Here is a 24,405-nt window from a genome sequence, read left to right on the forward strand (position 1 = left end):
GCAGTTTTTTTTCATAGTTTGGCCAGGGGTGCGACTCATACTCAAGAGCGGCTTATGTGTGAAGTTATTAACACATTACCGTAAAATATCAAATAATATTGTTTATCTCATTCACGTAAGAGACTAGACGAATAAGATTTATGTATTAGGAGTGAGAGATAGTTTGGTAAAGGTATAGCATGTTCTATATGTTATAGTTATTTGAATGACTCTTACCATAATATGTTAGGTTAACATAGCAGTTGCTTATTTATGCCTCATATAACCTACACTTATTCAGCCTGTTGTTCACTATTCTTTATATTTATTAGGGTCCGCCTTGCTATGGCAAAGGACTCCATGTCCTTTGCCATAGCAAGGACCCTATTGAATCTGTAACGTTTCTTATTATTATTATTCTTTCTTTCTTTCTTTCTTTATTCCGCACCGTCGCGCCCCAACATCACCCCCTTAACATGCTTCAAAACTCACCAAAGTTGACACACGCGTCGGTCTACCGTGACACCACAACATATTAAGCAACCAAACCCCAAAAATGAAAATTGCGCTCTAGCGCCCCCTAAAAGGAAACAAAAAACAGACTGCTTGTAACTTCCGTTAGGAATGTCGTAGAGACATGAAACAAAAACCTCTGTGTAGGTCTGACTGAGATCTACATTTCCAATACAAAACGTCTATACCCAAAATCAACAGAAATGTTGCAAAAACTCATTCAAAGCAAAATTTTAGCAAAAAAATGCTATTTTTGCCTCTTTGAGCTGTAATTTGACCCCCTTAAAATGCTTCAAAACTCACCAAACTTGGCACACACATCAGGACTGGCAGAAATTGCAATCTAATGAAAAAAAAAAAAAAAAAACTCAAAATTGCGCTGTAGCGCAATTTTTTAATAAAACACAGAAAAAACTGCTTCCAGGAAGAAAACACAGATAAAACTGCTTGTAACTTCTGGTAGGAATGTCGGACAGACATGAAACAAAAACCTCAATGTAGATCTCACTTAGACCTACATTTTGATAGGTGGCATCTTTCAGTTAAAATCAACAGGAAGTTGGCAATTACCCCTTCAAAATAAAAGTTTTGTAAAAAGCCGTCACCTTTTTCCAGACAAAACTGCTTGTAACTTCTGTTAGGAATGTCGTAGAGACATGAAACAAAGACCTCTATGTAGGTCTGACTAAGATCGGGACTCGGGACACGGCGGCGGCGGCCAACGGCGGACCCGACCAACGCTGCTTGCAGCTTTAATTTTAAATTGCCTTTCAAATGTCTATTCTTGGTGTTGGGTTTTATAAAATAAATTTCCCCCAAAAATGCGACATATATATGTTTTTTTCTTTCTTTATTATGCATTTTTGGCAGGTGCGACTTATACTCCGGAGTGACTTATACTCCGAAAAATACGGTGTGTGTGTATATAAATATCACACGCACACACACATATACAAACCCCGTTTCCATATGAGTTGGGAAATTGTGTTAGATGTAAATATAAACGGAATACAATGATTTGCTTCACGGTGGCAAAGGGGTTAGTGCGTCTGCCTCACAATACGAAGGTCCTGCAGTCCTGGGTTCAAATCCAGGCTCGGGATCTTTCTGTGTGGAGTTTGCATGTTCTCCCCGTGAATGCGTGGGTTCCCTCCGGGTACTCCAGCTTCCTCCCACTTCCAAAGACATGCACCTGGGGATAGGTTGATTGGCAACACTAAATTGGCCCTAGTGTGTGAATGTGAGTGTGAATGTTGTCTGTCTATCTGTGTTGGCCCTGCGATAAGGTGGCGACTTGTCCAGGGTGTACCCCGCCCTCTGCCCGACTGTAGGTGAGATAGGCACCAGCGCCCCCCGCAACCCCAAAAGGGAATAAGCGGTAGAAAATGGATGGACGGATGTATGTATATATATATATATATATATATATATATATATATATATATATCAATGCATCAAAGATAATTACTGAAATTACATCATCCATCCATTTTCTACCGCTTGTCCCTTTTGGGGTCGCTGGAGCTCAGCTGCATTCCTGGACAAGTATATATATATATATATATGCATCAAACGCATCTACTGTAAATACATAGTCATCATACACATCACACACACATATATATATACACAAATATATATACATATATATATATATATACACACACGTATATATATATATATATATATCAAACATTACTACTGTAAATACGACGTGTGCCCATGTATATATATATATATATATATATATATATATATATATATATATATATATATATACCAGGGTGTATACCGCCTTCTGCCCGATTGTAGCTGAGATAGGCACCAGCGCCCCCAAAGCGAATAAGCGGTACAAAATGGATGGATATATAAGCGGTATGAAATGGATGGATATATAAATATATATACATCACACATATATACTTTAGATACATAGTCATTATATATATATATATATATATATATATATATATATATATATATATATATATATATATATAAATATATATATATATATATATATATATATATATATATATATATATGTATATATATATATATATATATATATATATATATGTATCAAATATTTTCGTTAGTGTAAGAAAACATGACTTTAGGTATATAAATACTTTTATTTGATGTGCAACGTGTATTTGTTAGTGTAAGAAAACATGACTTTAGATTAGGGTTGTACGGTATACCGGTATTAGTATAGTACCGCGATACGAATGAATCATTTTCGGTGCTACACCGACCTCGTGACATTACTGGTTTTACGAGCCGAGGAGCATGTTCGGCAGCGCGCACACACAGAGTACTTACAAGCAGACACAGTGTGTAAACAAAAAAGGGAGAATGGACGCATTTTGGTGTAAAAAGTCAAGATGAAGGTGAAGTTATAACACTGAAAAACCCTCTGGAAGAGCTGCTTTAAGACATGGCTAGCTAGCTAGCGGCTAACATCCATCCACAATGTTTCAGCTACTTCTAAATCACTAATCCTCGTCTCCACGGCGACAAATAAAGTACGTTTCTTACAAGTGGCATTATCACTGGAGGACGAGGAATAGCTAAACATGCTTCACTACACACCGTAGCTCACCGGCATCAAAATGTAAACATACCAAGTACAAGAGCGTATCGACTTGATACTACTAGCATCACATCTTTTATTCGTTTTTTAAAATTCATATTATTTTTATAAAGTCAGGAAATCCACTAAACATGTTTCACTACACACCGTCGGAGGATACAGTAGCTTACCGGAGTCACAATGTAAACAAACTGTAATGATAACAAGTACAATTGCGTATCTAGTCGATACTACTATGATTACGTCAATAAATTTTTGGCATCACATCTTCTTTTGTTGTTTTTTTTTAATGTATATTAATTATTAATAATGATGAATTGTTAATAATGGATTCATCATTATGGTTACAAGACTACTTAAGATGTATAAATAGTAAAATGTGATGGAGGACAAGTGTTTGATGCCAAGAGTCTAGCGAGGGAGGACTGGGGTGTGAGGTGTCAGGTTTGGGAGGCCAGCCTGAGGCGGAGGCTGTTCCACTTAAAGACACGGCAGAGCCTCCAGACGGGGTCGGGTCAAAGGTGGCCTCCAAACATTGTCTCCCGGCAGGTCGGGAACAGCGGCCGATGAAAATGCAATCAAAACAAACAGGCCGCCTCGACCGGGGCCCTTCTCCGGTGTCCCTATTAATCACTTGTTCAAAAGAGCCTCGGTCTGTCAGCCCCCGCCGCAGGGACAACATGGCCGCCAAACAAAAGAAAGCCCAGGAGTTTCTCTGCCACTTATCCCCTGACTTCTGTCCACCTGACTTCTGTCCCAGTCAAACAGTCCAAGGGCCAATCCTCTGAGGCGCACATTCTTCGTCTCAAGCTTTGGAATGCAAAGACACCAACAACACACCACTGACAGGACAACTACTGGAGACCAGGGGAGACCAACAGGACAACTACTGGAGACCAACAGGACAACTACTGAAGACCAGGAGGAGACCTACAGGACAACTACTGGAGACCATCAGGACAACTACTGGAGACCATCAGGACACCAGAAGGAGACCAACAGGAGAACTACTGGAGACCATGAGGTCAACTACTGGAGATTATCAGGACAACTACTGGAGATCATCAGGACACCAGGAAGAGACCAAAAGGACAACTACTGGACACCCACAGGACAACTACTGGAAACCATCAGGACAACTACTGGAGACCAACAGGACATCTACTGGAGACCATTAGGTCAACTACTGGAGATCATCAGGACAACTACTGGAGATCATCAGGACACCAGGAAGAGACCAAAAGGACAACTACTAGAGACCGATAGGACAACTACTACAGACCATTAGGACATCTACTGAAGACTATTAGGACACCTATTGGAGACCATCAGGACAACTACTGGAGACCATCAGGACAACTACAGGAGATCATCAGGACACCAGGAAGAGACCAAAAGGACAACTACTGGTGACCAACAGGACACTAGAAGGAGACCAACAAGACAACTACTGGAGACCAACAGGACAAGTACTGGAGACCAACAGGACAACTACTGGAGATCATCAGGACACCAGGAAGAGACCAAAAGAACAACTACTGGAGACCACTAGGTCAACTACTGGAGACCGACAGGACAACTACTGGACACCCACAGGACAACTACTGGAGACCATCAGGACAACTACTGGAGACCATCAGGACAACTACAGGAGATCATCAGGACACCAGGAAGAGACCAAAAGGACAACGACTAGAGACCAACAGGACAACTACTAGAGACCATTAGGTCAACTACTGGAGACCACCAGGGAACCAGGAGGAGACCAAAAGGACAACTACTGGTGACCAACAGGACACTAGAAGGAGACCAACAAGACAACTACTGGAGACCAACAGGACAAGTACTGGAGACCAACAGGACAACTACTGGAGATCATCAGGACACCAGGAGGAGACCAAAAGGACAACTACTGGAAACCAACAGGACACTAGAAGGAGACCAACAAGACAACTACTGGAGACCAACAGGACAACTACTGGAGACCATCAGGACACCAGGAGGAGACCAACAGGACAACTACTAGAGACCATTAGGTCAACTACTGGAGATCCTCAGGACACCAGGAGGAGACCAACAGGACAACTACTGGAGACCATTAGGTCAACTACTGGAGATCCTCAGGACATTAGGAAGAGACCAAAAGAACAACTACTGGAGATCATCAGGACACCAGGGAAGAGACCAAAAGAACAACTACTGGAGACCACTAGGTCAACTACTGGAGACCGACAGGACAACTACTGGACACCCACAGGACAACTACTGGAGACCATCAGGACAACTACTGGAGACCATCAGGACAACTACTGGAGACCATCAGGACAACTACTGGAGACCATCAGGACAACTACAGGAGATCATCAGGACACCAGGAAGAGACCAAAAGGACAACGACTAGAGACCAACAGGACAACTACTAGAGACCATTAGGTCAACTACTGGAGACCACCAGGGCACCAGGAGGAGACCAAAAGGACAACTACTGGTGACCAACAGGACACTAGAAGGAGACCAACAGGACAACTACTGGAGACCATCAGGACACCAGGAGGAGACTATCAGGACAACTACTGGACACCAGGAGGAGACTATCAGGACAACTACTGGACACCAGGAGGAGACTATCAGGACAACTACTGGACACCCACAGGAGACCAGGAGGAGACTACCAGGACAACTACTATTGTTAACTAGAGATGAAAAAAAGCTAAATTATACATATTTGTTTTACACATCACTGTTAAATTTGAGGGAAATATGACAATTATTTGAACCAATACTTATCAGTAGGTCAATAAGTACACAAATAAGCAACATTCTACGTCAATGAACACAACTAATTGTCAACTGGAACATTTAAAAAAGATAAATTATAATGATGAACACATTTTTTTTGGACATCACTGTTAAATTTGGGGGACATTTTACAGCACAAATATAAAAAATATTTTTTTAACCTAATATTTATTGGCAGGTCAATGAAGACAGCAAATTGTTAACTGAAATGGAAAAAAGATAAATTATATTGTTTTGCACATCACTGTTAAATTTGCAGGGAATTTTACTGAACAAATATGCAAATTATTTGGAGCACAACTGTTTAGTAGGTCAACAACTACACAAATAAGCAAAAACAAACATCAACGAACACAACTAATTGTCAACTGGAAAATTATAAAAATAAATTATAATGATGAATACATTTTTTGGGGACATCACTGTTACATCTGGGGGGAAATTTTACAGCACAAATAGGAAAACTATTTCACCTAATATTTATTCACGGGTTAAAAAAAAACAAAAAACTACACAAATACGCAAAAATGAACATGAATGAAAACAGCAAATTATTAACTGAAATGAAAAAAAGAAAACATTTATTTGTTTGCACATCACTGTTAAATTTGCAAGACATTTTACTGAACAAATATGAAAATTATTTGAAGTAATACTTTTCAGTAGGTCAAAAACTACACAAATAAGCAACATTCTACATCAATGAACACAACTAATTGTCAACTGGAATATTAAAAAAAGATAAATTATAATGAAGAATAAATTTTTTGGGGGACATAAATGTTAAATTTGGGGGACATTTTACAGCACAAATATGAACATTAGTTAACCTAATATTTATTTGCAGGTCAAAAACTACACCAATACGCAAAAATGTACATCAATGAAGACAGCAGATTGTTAACTGAAATGAAAAAAAGATAAATTATATATTTTTTCTGCACATCACTGTTAATTTGCAGGAAATTTTACTAAACAAATATGCAAATTATTTGAAGCATAACTGTTTAGTAGGCCAAAAACTACACAAATAAGCAGAAACAAACATCAATGAACACAGCTAATTGTTAAACGGAGATGGACAAAAGATCAATTATAATAATATATATATATATATATATTTTTTTTTTTTTTTTGCACGTCACTGTTACATTTAGGGGATATGTGACCAATACTTATTAGTAAGTCAATAAGTACACATATAAGCAACATTCTATGTCAATGAACACAACTAATTGTCAACTGGAAAATTATACAAATAAACTATAATGATGAATAAAAAAAAATTTCAGCATCACTGTTAAATTTTGGGGACATTTTACAGCACAAATATGAACATTATTTAAGGGTAAAAAAAACATTCACGGGTAAAAAAAAAACCTACACAAATACGCAAAAATGTACATCAATGAAAACAGCAAATTGCTAAATGAACATCACTGTTAAATTTGCAGGAAATTTTACTGAACAAATATGAAAACTATTTGGAGCAATACATTGTTAGTAGGTCAAAAATTACACAAATAAGCAACATTCTACGTCAATAAATACATCTAACTGTTAACTGGAGATGAAAGAAAAGAAGATCCGAAGAAAGTCAACACAGGACCAACCAGGTGACAAGTTTCGTGTCGATCCTCTACTAATTGTTACTATTTCTCCTCTGCTTTTTCGGAGACCCTTGCAAGAAAAAAGTCCCAAACTGTGGCGCTAAGAAAACATCAATGGCCGCTTGATGCTACTCGACACTGCGTCTTAAAAATACATGCGGATGTGGCGGCAGCTGTGGCGGCAGGCGGGCACAACTGTTGTGCGGATGGCGGTGCCGCAAACCCAGCGAGGGGGGTTCCCGACTCCTCCTCTGACATTTGCGCTGCTAGCGCGTTAGCCGCTTCAGGACGTTAGCGCCACCGGTACGTACTCACCGGTGAAAGGGGAAGTCGGGGTAGTACTGCACGGCAGCGTAGGGCGAGTTCATGTTGTCATGCCAGACGGGATGAGGTGGTTACTGCTTACCGGCGTGACATTGACGCCCGTGAAAAAAAAAATGTCGATTCAAAATGAAACGAACGACCCCCGTGATCCAAAATATGTCTGGAGTGCAGAGAAATGTGGGTAAGGAGCATTGAGGGGTACAGTGCAGAGTGGGGACGTCGGGGAGATGTTTTGAATTTAGGTATTTTTGCTTCGGCTGGCCCACAAAGGGGGAGGAGCTCGTGGCGACCAATCGGCGGCCCGGCTCGTGCCAAATATCGCTCACAGACACAGTTGCTAGGATATAGATATCAAGACGAACCTGTTGGCCTAACAACACACACACACACACACACACACACACACACACACACACACACACACACACACACACACACACACACACACACACACACACACACACACACACACACAACTGTCTGTTTGATGTTCACACACACCACACACTGTTCAGACCAAGTGGGGACACCACTGTCCCACTGCCTGTTTGATGTTCACACACACACACACGCTGTTCAGACCAAGTGGGGACCGGGACTGTTAAGACAAAGTGAGGACCGGGAAGGCCGGAGACCTCCCGAGGCCCCCATTGCATGTTGGTTAAGAGGCGCAGGCACAAAGAGGTGAGGTATGGCGTGGTGCAGTCTGGAGAGTGGCCGTGCCAGCAACCTGAGTGTTCCTGGTTCGATCCCCACCGTCTACCAACCTCGTCACGTCCGTTGTGTCCTTGAGCGAGACACTTCAACCTTGCTCCTGATGGGGGGTGGTTAGAAGCCTCGCATGGCAGCTCCCGCCATCAGCGTGTGAACGTGTTTGTGTGAATGGGTGAATGTGGAAATAATGTCAAAGCGCTATACAAGTATAACCCATTTACCATATAGGTAAAGATGCTCCGGAGAGCGCACATTGCCAAACCCCCGCCTTGCGTCTCGTCTGGGTTGTGTAGTTTGAGACTGTAAACCGAGAAGCGCCGCCTAGATGGGCAGCAGGTGAATCAGCTGCTAAAATAAAATGCAGGCGGGGGTCACAGCGGGGGGAAAACTAATAAATAGATAATGTGTATCTAGGGAACAACATCCTCGTACTAAACTATCAGTCAGGCATCCAAAGTGTGATGGAGAGGACGCGCACACACACGCACACACACACACACACACACACACACACACACACACACACACACACACACACACACACACACACACACACACAGACACACATAGACACATAGACACATAGACACACACACACACACACACACACACACACACACACACACACACACACACACACACACACACACACACACACAACACACACACACGACAAACACCCACACAATTTGAGGTTTTACTACATTCCACAAGACATCTGTTTTCTTTCGATCGCAGAAAGATTATTTTTCTTAGTAGTGGGAGAAAATTAGCGACATGCTAACATCAAATAAATACTAATATCTGACAATGATTGGGATCGACATTTTTCCGCCTCTGGTCCGATTATTTGGCATCATATCCGATTCGGTCCCAAAGTCCTGATCCGATACTTGGACAACAGACTATAACACTGAAAAAGTTTTATAATGCCAAGCTTAAAGTGGAATTGCACTTTTTTATTGGAAATTTGCTAATTGTTCACAATCATTATGAAAGACAAGACGACAAATGTTTTTGGGGGTGCATTCTAACATATAAAAATTGTTTAGTTCCAAGTACTTAGCAACGCAGCTAACGGGAGCAATGAATTCAACCTCGAAATCACTTTACAAATACATTTAAAAAAAAATCGTCAACTATACTTTATTTACGTTGTGTAACCTGTATAATAAACTGTAGCAACATTGTTATTGTAAGAATGAACACCGAGGAAGTATTTTTCTAGCGTACTAACAAATCCACGTTTGGCGGTATTAGCCGTAAAATCTAACTGCGGTAAGAGATAAGCTAACTTCTACAACAACACAAAACGTGTTTTAGATTGTAATGCACAACACTGTGATACAACGCCAATTTGTACTGAGTGAAAAACATGAACAGTCATATTACGGTATTTGTAAAGTATTATTTCCTGTTTTGTTTGTACACAGCTAGCCAGACAGCGTATGTACTGTAGTTGTATCCTAATCAATATAAAGTGTGACTCACTCCATGCTCTGTTTGGTTCGGCTGGCCATGGACATTTTTTTTCTCGGTTTATTTGGGTAAGCACTCCATTTATGTTGAAGTAGCTTGGCTTAAAATTCCACATTTATAGTGTCACGTCTCACTCTTCTTTCATGCTGGCTTCTAGAAGCAGCAGTATATTCAGCTTCAAAAAGACAAGGTTGTGAATCCTCATTTGTCCAGAAAGAGTAATTTTGTTTGTTTTCTACCAAGTCTGCCATGATTAGAACACACACTTGTGTTTGATTCCGGAAGTAGGAACACACATGTTGTGGGAAGTCATGGGAACAGAAATCAATGCACAGAAAAAATCAGTCCCGGAAATGGTTAAAATGATCAAAATACAGTAACTATTGTACATATTACATATTGTTATTAGGGTGTCTGTTACTACATTATATATATACAGTATTTGCAGTGTTTATATTGTACATATTACATATTGTTATTAGGGTGTCTGTTGTTACTACATTATATATATACAGTATTTGCAGTGTTTATATTGTACATATTACATATTGTTATGAAGGTCTCTTACTACATTTTATATATACTTGCAGTGTGTATATTGTACATATTACATAATGTTATGAAGGTGTCTGTTACTACATTATATATATATATATATATATATATATATATATATATATATATATGCCCGATTGTAGCTGAGATAGGCGCCAGCGCCCCCCGCGACCCCGAAAGGGAATAAGCGGTAGAAAATGGATGGATGGATATATATATATATATATATATATACACACACACACACACACACACACACACACACACACACACACACACACACACACACACACAGGTATATATATAAATATATATATATATATATATTTTTTTTTTTTATACTTGCAGTAAGTAAATTGTACATATTACATATTGTTATGAAGGTGTCTGTTACTACATTTTATATATATACTTTCAGTGTGTAAATTGTACATATTACATAGTGTTATAAAGGTGTCTGTTACTACATTTTAATATATATATACATATATATATATATATATATATATATATATATATATACATATTTGCAATACGTAAATTGTACATATTACATATTGGATGAAGGTGTCTGTTACTACATTCAATATATATATACACACATACATATATATATACATATATATATATATATACATTCACACACACACATTTGCAGTGTATATATTGTGCATTTTACATATTGTTATGAAGGTGTCTGTTACTAAATTATATACATACAGTATATACTTGCAGTGTATACTTATATAGCCAGTATATACTTGCAGTGCATACTCATATAACCAGTATATACTTGCAGTGTATACTTATATAACCAGTATATACTTGCAGTGTATACTTATATAACCAGTATATACTTGCAGTGTATACTTATATAACCAGTATATACTTGCAGTGTATGCAAGTTTAGTGGCACTTCCTGGCACTAAACCTGCAGAAAATAGTTCTTGTCAGGTTTCTCCATGTTTACATATTGCACTCTTTTCTTACACTTTATTAAACATTTCTGACATTGTCCTTATTGTTGCACCTTCATTTTAAGAGATTACAGTTAAGTGTTCAATGTGATTCTACTATTTTGTTTACATAGTTGAGTGTTTTCCATGCTTGTGTTGACATTTCCTTTAAGCCTTTACAGCTGAGGGATTTTAATCAGGGGAACGTTATAATAACGATAATATCGGACATCTGTATATAAAATATGTATTTCATCAATTGTTTTATGTATTTCAACAAAATAACCAGCCAAAGAAAATATAAAGTTGGTCCTTCAGTCGCTCAGAGAGAGAGAGTCTCAAATGTAAATGTTAGCTATTCTGCTAGCTTCTCTCGGAAATGAGCGGCATCACCGTAAGCTTTTCAAAGTTTGCGACATTTAAAATTGGACTAATATTGTTCAACTAACTTTTGCAAAAGTTGGATTGTTGGTCGTCGACTAGTCATCAACTATTTTAATGATTAGTCAACTACGAACATTTTGATCATCGACTTGTCGACTATCTTAACGATTAGTCAACGACAAACATTTTGATCGCTGACTCGTCATCAACCATTTTAACAATCAGTCAACTACAAACATTTTGATCATTTTCTTGTCATCGACTATCTTAACTATTAGTTGACGACAAACATTTTGATCATTGACTTGTTATTGACTATATTAACGATTGACGATCATTGACTAATTTAACGACTAATCAACAACAAACATTTTGATCGTCAACTAGTCATCGACTATCTTAACTATTAGTTGACGACAAACATTTTGATCATTGACTTGTTAATGACTATATTAACGATTGACGATCATTGACTAATTTAACGACTAATCAACAACAAACATTTTGATCGTCAACTAGTCATCGACTATCTTAACGATTAGTCAACTGCCAATATTTTGATCATCGACTAAACGATTAGTTGACTACGAACATTTTGATCATCGACTTATTATATAACCCTTCATTTAATTTAAAACATTTGTACACACGTACAAGACTTAAGACCTTCAGTATATCAGTATGTGGAATTAAATGATGGAATGGACTAAGCAAAAAAATCCAACAAAGTACTAATATGATCCACTTCAAGAAACTCTTCAAAGTCAAAGTGTTTACAAAGTACAACGAAAAACAAACATTCTGAATTTATTTCATCCATCCATTAATTTTCTAGATCATCTTATTCATCTCACGAGTCATTGACTATCTCAACGATTAGTCGATGACAAATACTTTGATCGTCAACTAGTCATCGACTATTTTAACGATTAGTCAACTACAAACATTTTGATCATCGACTATCTTAAGATTAGTCGACGACAAACATTTTGATCGTCGACTAGTCATCGACTACTTCAACGATTAGTCAACTTCAAACATTTTGATCATCGACTATCTTAGCGATTAGTCATCGATTATATTAACGGTTCGTCGACGACAATCATTTTGATTGTCAACTAGTCATCGATTACTTTAGCGATTAGTCATTTACAAACATTTTGATCATCGACTAGTCATCGACTATTTAACGATTGGTCAACTTCAAACATTTTAATTTTCGACGATCGTAACGATTAGTCGACAACAAAAATTTTGATCATTGACTTGTCATCGACTATATTAACGATTAGTCGACTTCGTAAATTTGGAACATCAACTTATTGTATAACCCTTAATCTAATTTTAAACATTTGTATGCAGGTACAAGACTTAAGACCTTCAGTATATCAGTATGTGGAATTAAATAATGGAATGGACTGAGCAAAGAAATCCAACAAAGTACTAATATGATCCACTTCAAGAAACTCTTCACATTTAAAGTGTTTACAAAGTCCAAAGAATATGAACCATGATAAACATTCTGAATTAATTTCATCCATCCATTCATTTTCTACATCATCTTATTTACCTCTTTTATATGAAATATATCTTACTTCACTCATTATTTATTTATTTTTAATTGTATTACTTATGGAGTATATTGCGAATAATTTGAGAAAAGGAGTGAAAAAAAGTTTTAGCAACTGCTATGTAAAGGAAAAGGAGTATAATTAAATAAACTCTGCTTCTTCCTACTCCTTTTTCCAACATGTTGAATAGAGGAACTGCAAATTGGGATGCATCATGTTGTATGCATGCATGTGTGATGTATCATGTTGTATGCATGCATGTGTGATGCATCATGTTGTATGCATGCATGTGTGATGCATCATGTTGTATGCATGCATGTGTGATGTGTCATGTTGTATGCATGTGTGATGTATCATGTTCTATGCATGCATGTGTGATGTATCATGTTGTATGCATGTATGTGTGATGTATCATGTTGTATGCATGCATGTGTGATGTATCATGTTGTATGCATGCATGTGTGATGTATCATGTTGTACGCATGCACGTGTGATGTATCATGTTGTATGCATGCATGTGTGATGTATCATGTTGTATGCATGCATGTGTGATGTATCATGTTGTATGCATGCATGTGTGATGTATCATGTTGTATGCATGCATGTGTGATGCATCATGTTGTATGCATGCATGTGTGATGTATCATGTTGTATGTATGTGTGATGTATCATGTTGTATGCATGCATGTGTGATGTATCATGTTCTATGCATGCATGTGTGATGTATCATGTTGTATGCATGCATGTGTGATGTATCATGTTGTATGCATGCATGTGTGATGTATCATGTTCTATGCATGCATGTGTGATGTATCATGTTGTATGCATGCATGTGTGATGTATCATGTTGTATGCATGCATGTGTGATGTATCATGTTGTATGTATGCATGTGTGATGTATCATGTTGTATGCATGCGTGTGTGATGTATCATGTTGTATGTATGCATGTGTGATGTATCATGTTGTATGCATGCATGTGTGATGCATCATGTTGTATGCATGCGTGTGTGATGTATCATGTTGTATGCATGCATGTGTGATGTATCATGTTGCATGCATGCATGTGTGATGTATCATGTTGTATGCATGTATGTGTGATGTATCATGTTGTATGCATGCATGTGTGATGTATCATGTTGTATGCATGCATGTGTGATGTATCATGTTGTATGCATGTATGTGTGATGTATCATGTTGCATGCATGCATGTGTGATGTATCATGTTGTATGCATGCATGTGTGATGTATCATGTTGTATGCATGTATGTGCGATGTAACATGTTGCATGCATGCATGTGTGATGTATCATGTTGTATGCATGTGTGATGTATCATGTTGTATGCATGCATGTGTGATGTATCATGTTGTATGCATGCATGTGTGATGTATCATGTTGGATGCATGCATGTGTTATGTATCATGTTGTATGCATGCATGTGTGATGTATCATGTTGTATGCATGCATGTGTGATGTATCATGTTGTATGTATGCATGTGTTATGTATCATGTTGTATGCATGCATGTGTGATGTATCATGTTGTATGCATGCATGTGTGATGTATCATGTTGTATGCATGCATGTGTGATGTATCATGTTGTATGCATGCATGTGTGATGTATCATGTTGTATGCATGCATGTGTGATGTATCATGTTGTATGCATGCATGTGTGATATATCATGCTGTATGCATGCATGTGTGATGTATCATGCTGTATGCATGTATGTGTGATGTATCATGTTGTATGCATGCATGTGTGATGTGTCATGTTGTATGTATGCATGTGTGATGTATCATGTTGTATGCATGCATGTGTGATGTATCATGTTGTATGCATGCTTGTGTGATGTATCATGTTGTATGCGTGCATGTGTGATGTATAATGTTGTATGCATGCATGTGTGATGTATCATGTTGTATGCATGTATGTGTGATGTATCATGCTGTATGCATGCATGTGTGATGTATCATGCTGTATGCATGCATGTGTGATGTATCATGTTGTATGTATGCATGTGTGATGTATCATGTTGCATGCATGCATGTGTGATGTATCATGTTGCATACATGCATGTGTGATGTATCATGCTGTATGCATGCATGTGTGATGTATCATGCTGTATGCATGTATGTGTGATGTATCATGTTGCATGCATGCATGTGTGATGTATCATGTTGTATGCATGTGTGATGTATCATGTTGTATGCATGCATGTGTGATGTATCATGTTGTATGCATGCATGTGTGATGTATCATGTTGTATGTATGCATGTGTGATGTATCATGTTGTATGTATGCATGTGTGATGTATCATGTTGTATGTATGCATGTGTGATGTATCATGTTGTACGCCTGCATGTGTGATGTATCATGTTGTATGCATGCATGTGTGATGTATCATGTAGCATGTATGTGTGATGTATCATGTTGTATGCATGCATGTGTGATGTATCGTGTTGTATGCATGCATGTGTGATGTATCATGTTGTATGCATGCATGTGTGATGTATCATGTTGTATGCATGCATGTGTGATGTATCATGTTGCATGCATGCATGTGTGATGTATCATGTTGTATGCATGCATGTGTGATGTATCATGTTGTATGTATGCATGTGTGATGTATCATGTTGCATGCATGCATGTGTGATGTATCATGTTGCATACATGCATGTGTGATGTATCATGTTGTATGCATGCATGTGTGATGTATCATGCTGTATGCATGTATGTGTGATGTATCATGTTGCATGCATGCATGTGTGATGTATCATGTTGTATGCATGTGTGATGTATCATGTTGTATGCATGCATGTGTGATGTATCATGTTGTATGCATGCATGTGTGATGTATCATGTTGCATGCATGCATGTGTGATGTATCATGTTGTATGCATGCATGTGTGATGTATCATGTTGTATGCATGTATGTGTGATGTATCATGTTGTATGCATGTATGTGCGATGTAACATGTTGCATGCATGCATGTGTGATGTATCATGTTGTATGCATGTGTGATGTATCATGTTGTATGCATGCATGTAAGATGTATCATGTTGTATGCATGCATGTGTGATGTATCATGTTGTATGCATGTATGTGTGATGTATCATGTTGTATGCATGTATGTGCGATGTAACATGTTGCATGCATGCATGTGTGATGTATCATGTTGTATGCATGTGTGATGTATCATGTTGTATGCATGCATGTAAGATGTATCATGTTGTATGCATGTGTGATGTATCATGTTGTATGCATGCATGTGTGATGTATCATGTTGTATGTATGCATGTGTGATGTATCATGTTGTATGCATGCATGTGTGATGTATCATGTTGTATGCGTGCATGTGTGATGTATCATGTTGTATGTATGCATGTGTGATGTATCATGTTGTATGCATGCATGTGTGATGTATCATGTTGTATGTATGCATGTGTGATGTATCATGTTGTATGCATGCATGTGTGATGTATCATGTTGTATGTATGCATGTGTGATGTATCATGTTGTATGCATGCATGTGTGATGTATCATGTTGTATGTATGCATGTGTGATGTATCATGTTGTATGCATGCTTGTGTGATGTATCATGTTGTATGCATGCTTGTGTGATGTATCATGTTGTATGCATGCATGTGTGATGTATCATGTTGTATGCATGCATGTGTGATGTATCATGTTGTATGCATGCATGTGTGATGTATCATGTTGTATGCATGCATGTGTGATGTATCATGCTGTATGCATGCATGTGTGATGTATCATGTTGTATGTATGCATGTGTGATGTATCATGTTGTATGCATGCATGTGTGATGTATCATGTTGTATGCATGCATTTGTGATGTATCATGTTGTATGCATGCTTGTGTGATGTATCATGTTGTATGCATGCTTGTGTGATGTATCATGTTGTATGCATGCATGTGTGATGTATCATGTTGTATGCATGTATGTGTGAAGTATCATGTTGTATGCATGCATATGTGATGTATCATGTTGTATGCATGCATGTGTGATGTATCATGTTGTATGCATGCATGTGTGATGTATCATGCTGTATGCATGCATGTGTGATGTATCATGTTGTATGTATGCATGTGTGATGTATCATGTTGTATGCATGCATGTGTGATGTATCATGTTGTATGCATGCATGTGTGATGTATCATGTTGTATGTATGCATGTGTGATGTATCATGTTGTATGCATGCATGTGTGATGTATCATGTTGTATGTATGCATGTGTGATGTATCATGTTGTATGCATGCTTGTGTGATGTATCATGTTGTATGCATGCATGTGTGATGTATCATGTTGTATGCATGTATGTGTGAAGTATCATGTTGTATGCATGCATATGTGATGTATCATGTTGTATGCATGCATGTGTGATGTATCATGTTGTATGTATGCATGTGTGATGTATCATGTTGTATGCATGCATGTGTGATGTATCATGTTGTATGCATGCATGTGTGATGCATCATGTTGTATGCATGCGTGTGTGATGTATCATGTTGTATGCATGCATGTGTGATGTATCATGTTGTATGCATGCATGTGTGATGTATCATGTTGTATGCATGCATGTGTGATGTATCATGTTGTATGTATGCATGTGTGATGTATCATGTTGTATGCATGCATGTGTGATGTATCATGTTGCATGCATGCATGTGTGATGTATCATGTTGTATACATGCATGTGTGATGTATCATGTTGTATGCATGCATGTGCGATGTATCATGTTGCATGCATGCATGTGCGGTGTATCGTGTAGCATGTGTGCATGTGTGATTTACCATGTTGCGTGCATGCATGTGTGATGCATCATGTTGTATGCATGCATGTGCGATGTATCATGTTGTAAGCACGCATGTGTGATGCATCATGTTGCATGCATGCATGTGTGATGCATCATGTTGTATGCATGCATGTGCGATGTATCATGTTGTAAGCACGCATGTGTGATGCATCATGTTGCATGCATGCCTGTGTGATGTATCATGTTGTATGCATGTGTGATGTATCATGTTGTATGCATGCATGTGTGATGTATCATGTTGCATGCATGCATGTGTAATGTATCATGTTGTATGCATGCATGTGCGATGTATCATGTTGTAAGCACGCATGTGTGATGCATCATGTTGCATGCATGCCTGTGTGATGTATCATGTTGTATGCATGTGTGATGTATCATGTTGTATGCATGCATGTGTGATGTATCATGTTGTATGCATGCATGTGTGATGCATCATGTTGTGTGCATGCATGTGTGATGTATCATGTTGTATGCATGCGTGTGTGATGTATCATGTTGTATGCATGCATGCGTGTGTGATGCATCATGTTGTATGTATGCATGCATGTGTGATGTATCATGTTGTATGCATGCATGCGTGTGTGATGCATCATGTTGTATGTATGCATGCATGTGTGATGTATCATGTTGTATGCATGCATGTGTGATGTATCATGTTGTATGCATGCATGTGTGATGTATCATGTTGTATGCATGCATGTTCCAAATAAACACAAACTCAACTCAAATGTTGCTGCTAACGACAAACGGGCTCTTGCGGCACATTCAAAGTTGACAACGACCCTCATCCCACTTCATAAAGTCCAAATCCCACTTGTTAAAATCCCAGCCTGATGTTATTCAGCCAACAAAAGCCGGCCCATAAAGGTCTCCACTGTCGCCGTGGCCGAGGACAAAAGCAGCCGGTGGTTGCCGTTGGATGCCGACATTGAGCCTTACATCATTAATTACACTAAGACCCGTCACCCGAGAACTATTACTTCACCTGACGTGCATGTGTGCGTTCACCACTTGGCGGCTACGTCATGCTGTCACCCGGCAAGGGGAGACATAAGGTGCTGATGACCCCCCCTCCGGTCGACACCCTAGAAGGGCAGCGGCCAGTAAGTCCATTTAATTGCTGTTGTTGATTGTTCCTGGTGAGGTCCACGCCACACATGCCGGCAGCAGCTGATAAAGCAGCAAGGAGACGGCTGTCAGTCACGCTGGTCCATCACTCTCACACTCCGAGGGGGACATACTTGTGTATATTCCTCTTGGTGACTAATGCGGGGGAAATCCAGAGGAGTCAGAAGCGCCACGCAGGGCGATGATTTACAGCCTATATGCTAAATCTGCCTGGCAACATTGTTTCCAGCGCAGGACAACGTTGGCCCGTTTGCTGGAAACTTCCGACTTTTAACCGCTCTGGTTCGCATTGTAGAGTGACAACACACAAAAGTAAATATTTAATGATGGACGATTGTGGCAAAAAATTATAGTAGGGATGGGATTCCTGTGGCCCCATTTGTCACGGTTGACCTGACACAGGAAACGTGACAAATTCCGGGCTTTAGCCGCTAAAAGTCAGAATGTGGAATATATTAAATTGTGTTTTGTGGAAATTCCAACTTTAACCACAGCATCAGTTGCTATGTAAAGTGGCGCTTTCCATCATTTTCAGCAGATTGCATTGCAAAATGATTAAACCCGCTCTCTTTCACGGGAGATCCACCAAAGATTGGTACCGTATCAAACCCCTCCCTATGGTAATAATCACACATTCAGAAGTGCAGTTGTCTGTGGCATTATGTCAACATTTGTTTGCACTTATTCGACTGATTTTTATTTAAAATGTTTTTTCATTATTAGTCAAATTTTGTATATATATATATATATATATATATATATATATATATATATATATATATATATATGTATATATATATATATATATATATATATATATATATATATATATCAGGGTTGCGAATCTTTGGGTGTCCCACGATTCGATTTAATATCGGTTCTTAGGGTCACGATTCGATAATATATCGATTTTTTTTGATTGGATTCTCGATTCAAAAACGATATTTTTCCGATTGAAAAGGATTCTGTATTCATTCAATACATAGATTTCAGCAGGATCTACCCCAGTCTGCTGACATGCTAACAGAGTAGTAGATTAAAAAAAAAAAAAAAAGCTTTTATAATTGTAAAGGACAATGTTTTATCAACTGATTGCAATAATGTAAATTTGTTTTAACTATTAAAGGAACCAAAAATTTGACTTATTTGATCTTTGTGAAAACATTGGACACAGTGTGTTGTCAAGCTTATGAGATGCCATGCAAGTGTAAGCCACTGTGACACTATTGTTCTTTTTTATTATTTTTATAAATGTCTAATGATAATGTCAATGAGGGATTTTTAATCACTGCTATGCTGAAATTATAACTAATATTGATACTGTTGTTGATAATATTCATTTTTGTTTCACTACTTTTGGTTTGTTCTGTGTGGTGTTTGTGTCTCCTCTCAATTGCTCTGTTTATTGCAGTTCTGAGTGTTGCTGGCTCAGGTTTGCTTTTGCAATTGGATTGCATTGTTATGGTATTGCTGTGTAGTGGTTTGTTGGATTGATTAAAAAAAAAAAAAAATTTTAAAATCAATGTTTTAAAAATGAGAATCAATTCTGAATCGCACGTGAGAATCGCGATTGAAATTCGAATCGATTTTTTTCCCCACACCCCTAATATATATATATATATATATATATATATATATATATACACATACATATATAAATATATATACATTTATATATACGTAAACACACGTATATATATATATATATATATATATATATATATAAATATATACATATACACAGACACATATATATACTCACCAATATATATATACATACATATATACAGACATATATACATATATATATATATATATATATATATATATATATATATATATACATACATTTATATATATACATAAATAAAATATATATACATACATACATATATATACATATATATATATATATATATATATACACATACGCACACAAATATATACTATATATACATACATATAATATATATACATGTTATATAGACATTTTATTTTCCTGAAGGAATCAATAAAGTACTATCTATCTATCTATATATACACACACCCAAATATATATATACATACATATATATACACACCGTGACCACCACTTCCCGAAGACAGCTGGCACCCCACTCGGCGACGGAAAGTTTCTGTGAGTATGGCTTCCTGCGCTTCGTGCACTTTACTCATGGATAGGTTGGCTTTGCTAGAGAGCCGTGTCCGCCAGTTAGAGCAGTGTAATTTCGTAACTTTAGATGTTGCGGACACATCTGCTAGCGTTAGCTGTAGCGAGCTAACTAGCCCAGCTTGTAGCAGCCCTAACCGGCCTACAAGCTACGGTGTACCGGTTGAGACGCATAATAGATTTAGCTCTTTAGCTAGTCCTACACCCCAGTCTACCGGGCACCACACTTTAGTCACAGGGGACTCCATCACCCGAAACATAAAGCTTAGCAAACCAGCCACAATTAAGTGAAGCTAATCTTAGGGAGCTAACTCGCAACAGGTCTAGTAAACACGTACGGCAGGCTAACCGCACCACTAGTTATGCGAATATAGTAATACACGTTGGCTCCAATGACGTTAGGATGAGACAATCAGAGATTACAAAGAGAAACATAGCCAGGGCTTGTAATCTCGCCAGAAAGATGTCCAGGCATCGAGTAATTGTCTCTGGGCCCCTGCCTGGGAGAGGCAATGATGAGAGATATAGCAGATTAGTCTCTCTTAACAAGTGGCTGGATAGCTTCTGTAGACAACAGGGATTTACGTTTATTGAAAATTGGCCCTCTTTCTGGGGCAAACCTGGCTTGCTGAGGAGAGACGGCCTTCACCCTAACCAGGAAGGCGCTATCCTCTTGTCTCGGAACATAGACTTCGCATTGAGCCACATTTGACTAACTGCACTAGAGCAAGCCCGGTCACAGGCAATTACAGAGCCTGCTAGCCTGGGTATGGAGTCAGTTAAGCTAGAACTAGCCAGCGCCAGGCTGGATGATCCCTGTACATATAGAAATTTTCGTAGAATAATACACAACTCACAAAATGTTTTTTCTGCTGTGTCTATGACTACGTCAGAGTTAGACATGCGTTCTACTGAGGTGTCAAATTATGATGCGTTCAGTTTATCGCAGCGCCAAGTAGATAATCTGAAAATTCCCGTCATATTAAATTCCTAGATATGGTCGTAATTATTTTAAGTACACTGCGCATAATAAACGCAACATTATTAATATTGCTACTACGGATAATTTTATCAAAAACTCCTTAAAACAGCCCACTACCTATAATATGGGCTTTCTAAATATCAGATCTTTGTCTCCCAAAACGTTATTAGTCAATGAAGTCATTAGAGACAACAACCTTAACGTCATCGGTCTTAGCGAAGCCTGGCTTAAACCAGACGACTTTTTTGCGATAAATGAGGCATCCCCTCCTAACTATACGAATGCGCATATTGCCCGTCACCTCAAAAGGGGAGAGGGTGTCGCACTAATATACAACGAAAACTTTAACTTTAGTCCTAACTTAAATAATAAATATAAATCGTTTGAGGTGCTTTCTATGAAGTCTGCCACACCTCTGCCTCTGTGCCTGGCCGTTATCTACCGCCCCCCAGGGCCCTATTCGGACTTTGTTAGTGAATTCTCAGAGTTTGTTGCTGATCTAGTGACGCACGCCGATAATATAATTATAATGGGGGACTTTAATATCCATATGAATACCCCATTGGACCCACCGTGCGTGGCCCTCCAGACTATAATTGATAGCTGTGGTCTTACACAAATAATAAATGAACCGACGCATCGCAGCGGTAATACGATAGACCTAGTGCTTGTCAGAGGTATCACCGTTTCCAAAGTTATGATACTCTCGTATACTAAAGTAATGTCCGATCATTACCTTATAAAATTCGAGGTTCAGACGCATGTTCGTCAAACCAATAATAATAATAACTGCTATAGCAGCCGCAACATTAATGCTGCCACAACGACGACTCTTGCGGACCTACTGCCCTCGGTAATGGCACCGTTCCCAAAAAATGTGGGCTCTATTGATAACCTCACTAACAACTTTAACAACACCCTGCACAAAACCATTGATAACATAGCACCGCAAAAGTTAAAAAAGGCTCCAAAAAAGCGCACCCCGTGGTTTACAGAAGAAACTAGAGCTCAGAAATTATTATGTAGAAAGCTGGAACGCAAATGGCGCACGACTAAACTTGAGGTGCACCATCAAGCATGGAGTGATAGTTTAATAACTTATAAACGCATGCTTACCTTAGCTAAAACTAATTATTACTCAAATCTCATCCGCATTAATAAAAACGATCCAAATTTTTTGTTTAGTACAGTAGCATTGCTAACCCAACAAGGGACTCCTTCCAGTAGCTCCACCCATTCGGCAGATGACTTTATGAAGTTTTTAATAAGAAAATTGAAGTCATTAGAAAGGAGATTAAAGACAATGCGTCCCAGCTACAACGGGGTTATAGTAACACAGATACGATGGTATATACGGCGGATACTGCAAATATCCAAAATAGTTGCTCTCGTTTTGATGAAATAACAGAGGAATTGTTACAACGTGTAAATGGAATAAAACAAACAACATGTTTACTTGACCCACTTCCTGGGAAACTTATCAAGGAGCTTTTTGTATTATTAGGTCCATCAGTGCTAAATATTATAAACTTATCACTTTCCTCGGGCACTGTTCCCCTAGCATTAAAAAAAGCAGTTATTCATCCTCTCCTTAAAAGACCTAACCTCGATCCTGACCTCATGGTAAACTACCGACCGGTGTCTCACCTTCCCTTTATTTCGTAAATCCTCGAAAAAATTGTTGCAGAGCAGCTAAGTGAACACTTAGCGTTTAACAATCTATGTGAAACCTTTCAATCCGGTTTCAGGGCAAATCACTCGACTGAGACAGCCCTCGCAAAATTGACAAATGATCTATTGCTAAC

The 24,405-nt window shown here is 38.3% G+C and overlaps 1 protein-coding gene across 4 annotated transcripts in view; it reads right to left on the minus strand.

The window, feature by feature from the left end:
• The window catches only part of tp63 (tumor protein p63), a 142,238-nt gene extending 134,214 nt beyond the window's left edge, over positions 1 to 8,024 (minus strand). Inside the window, exon 1 of one of the 4 annotated variants that reach the window (XM_061888675.1) lies at positions 7,813 to 8,020. In XM_061888675.1, the coding sequence (XP_061744659.1) occupies positions 7,813 to 7,865 (53 nt within the window). In that variant the 5' untranslated portion in view covers positions 7,866 to 8,020. Of the gene's footprint in view, positions 1 to 7,812 lie in introns of all 4 variants that reach the window. The other 3 variants (XM_061888676.1, XM_061888678.1, XM_061888679.1) reach the window with 3 other exon arrangements.
• Positions 8,025 to 24,405: the final 16,381 nt, after the last annotated feature.

The sequence above is a fragment of the Nerophis ophidion genome, linkage group LG26 (genome assembly GCF_033978795.1).
Source record: "Nerophis ophidion isolate RoL-2023_Sa linkage group LG26, RoL_Noph_v1.0, whole genome shotgun sequence".
NCBI classification, from domain to species: Eukaryota; Metazoa; Chordata; class Actinopteri; order Syngnathiformes; family Syngnathidae; genus Nerophis; species Nerophis ophidion.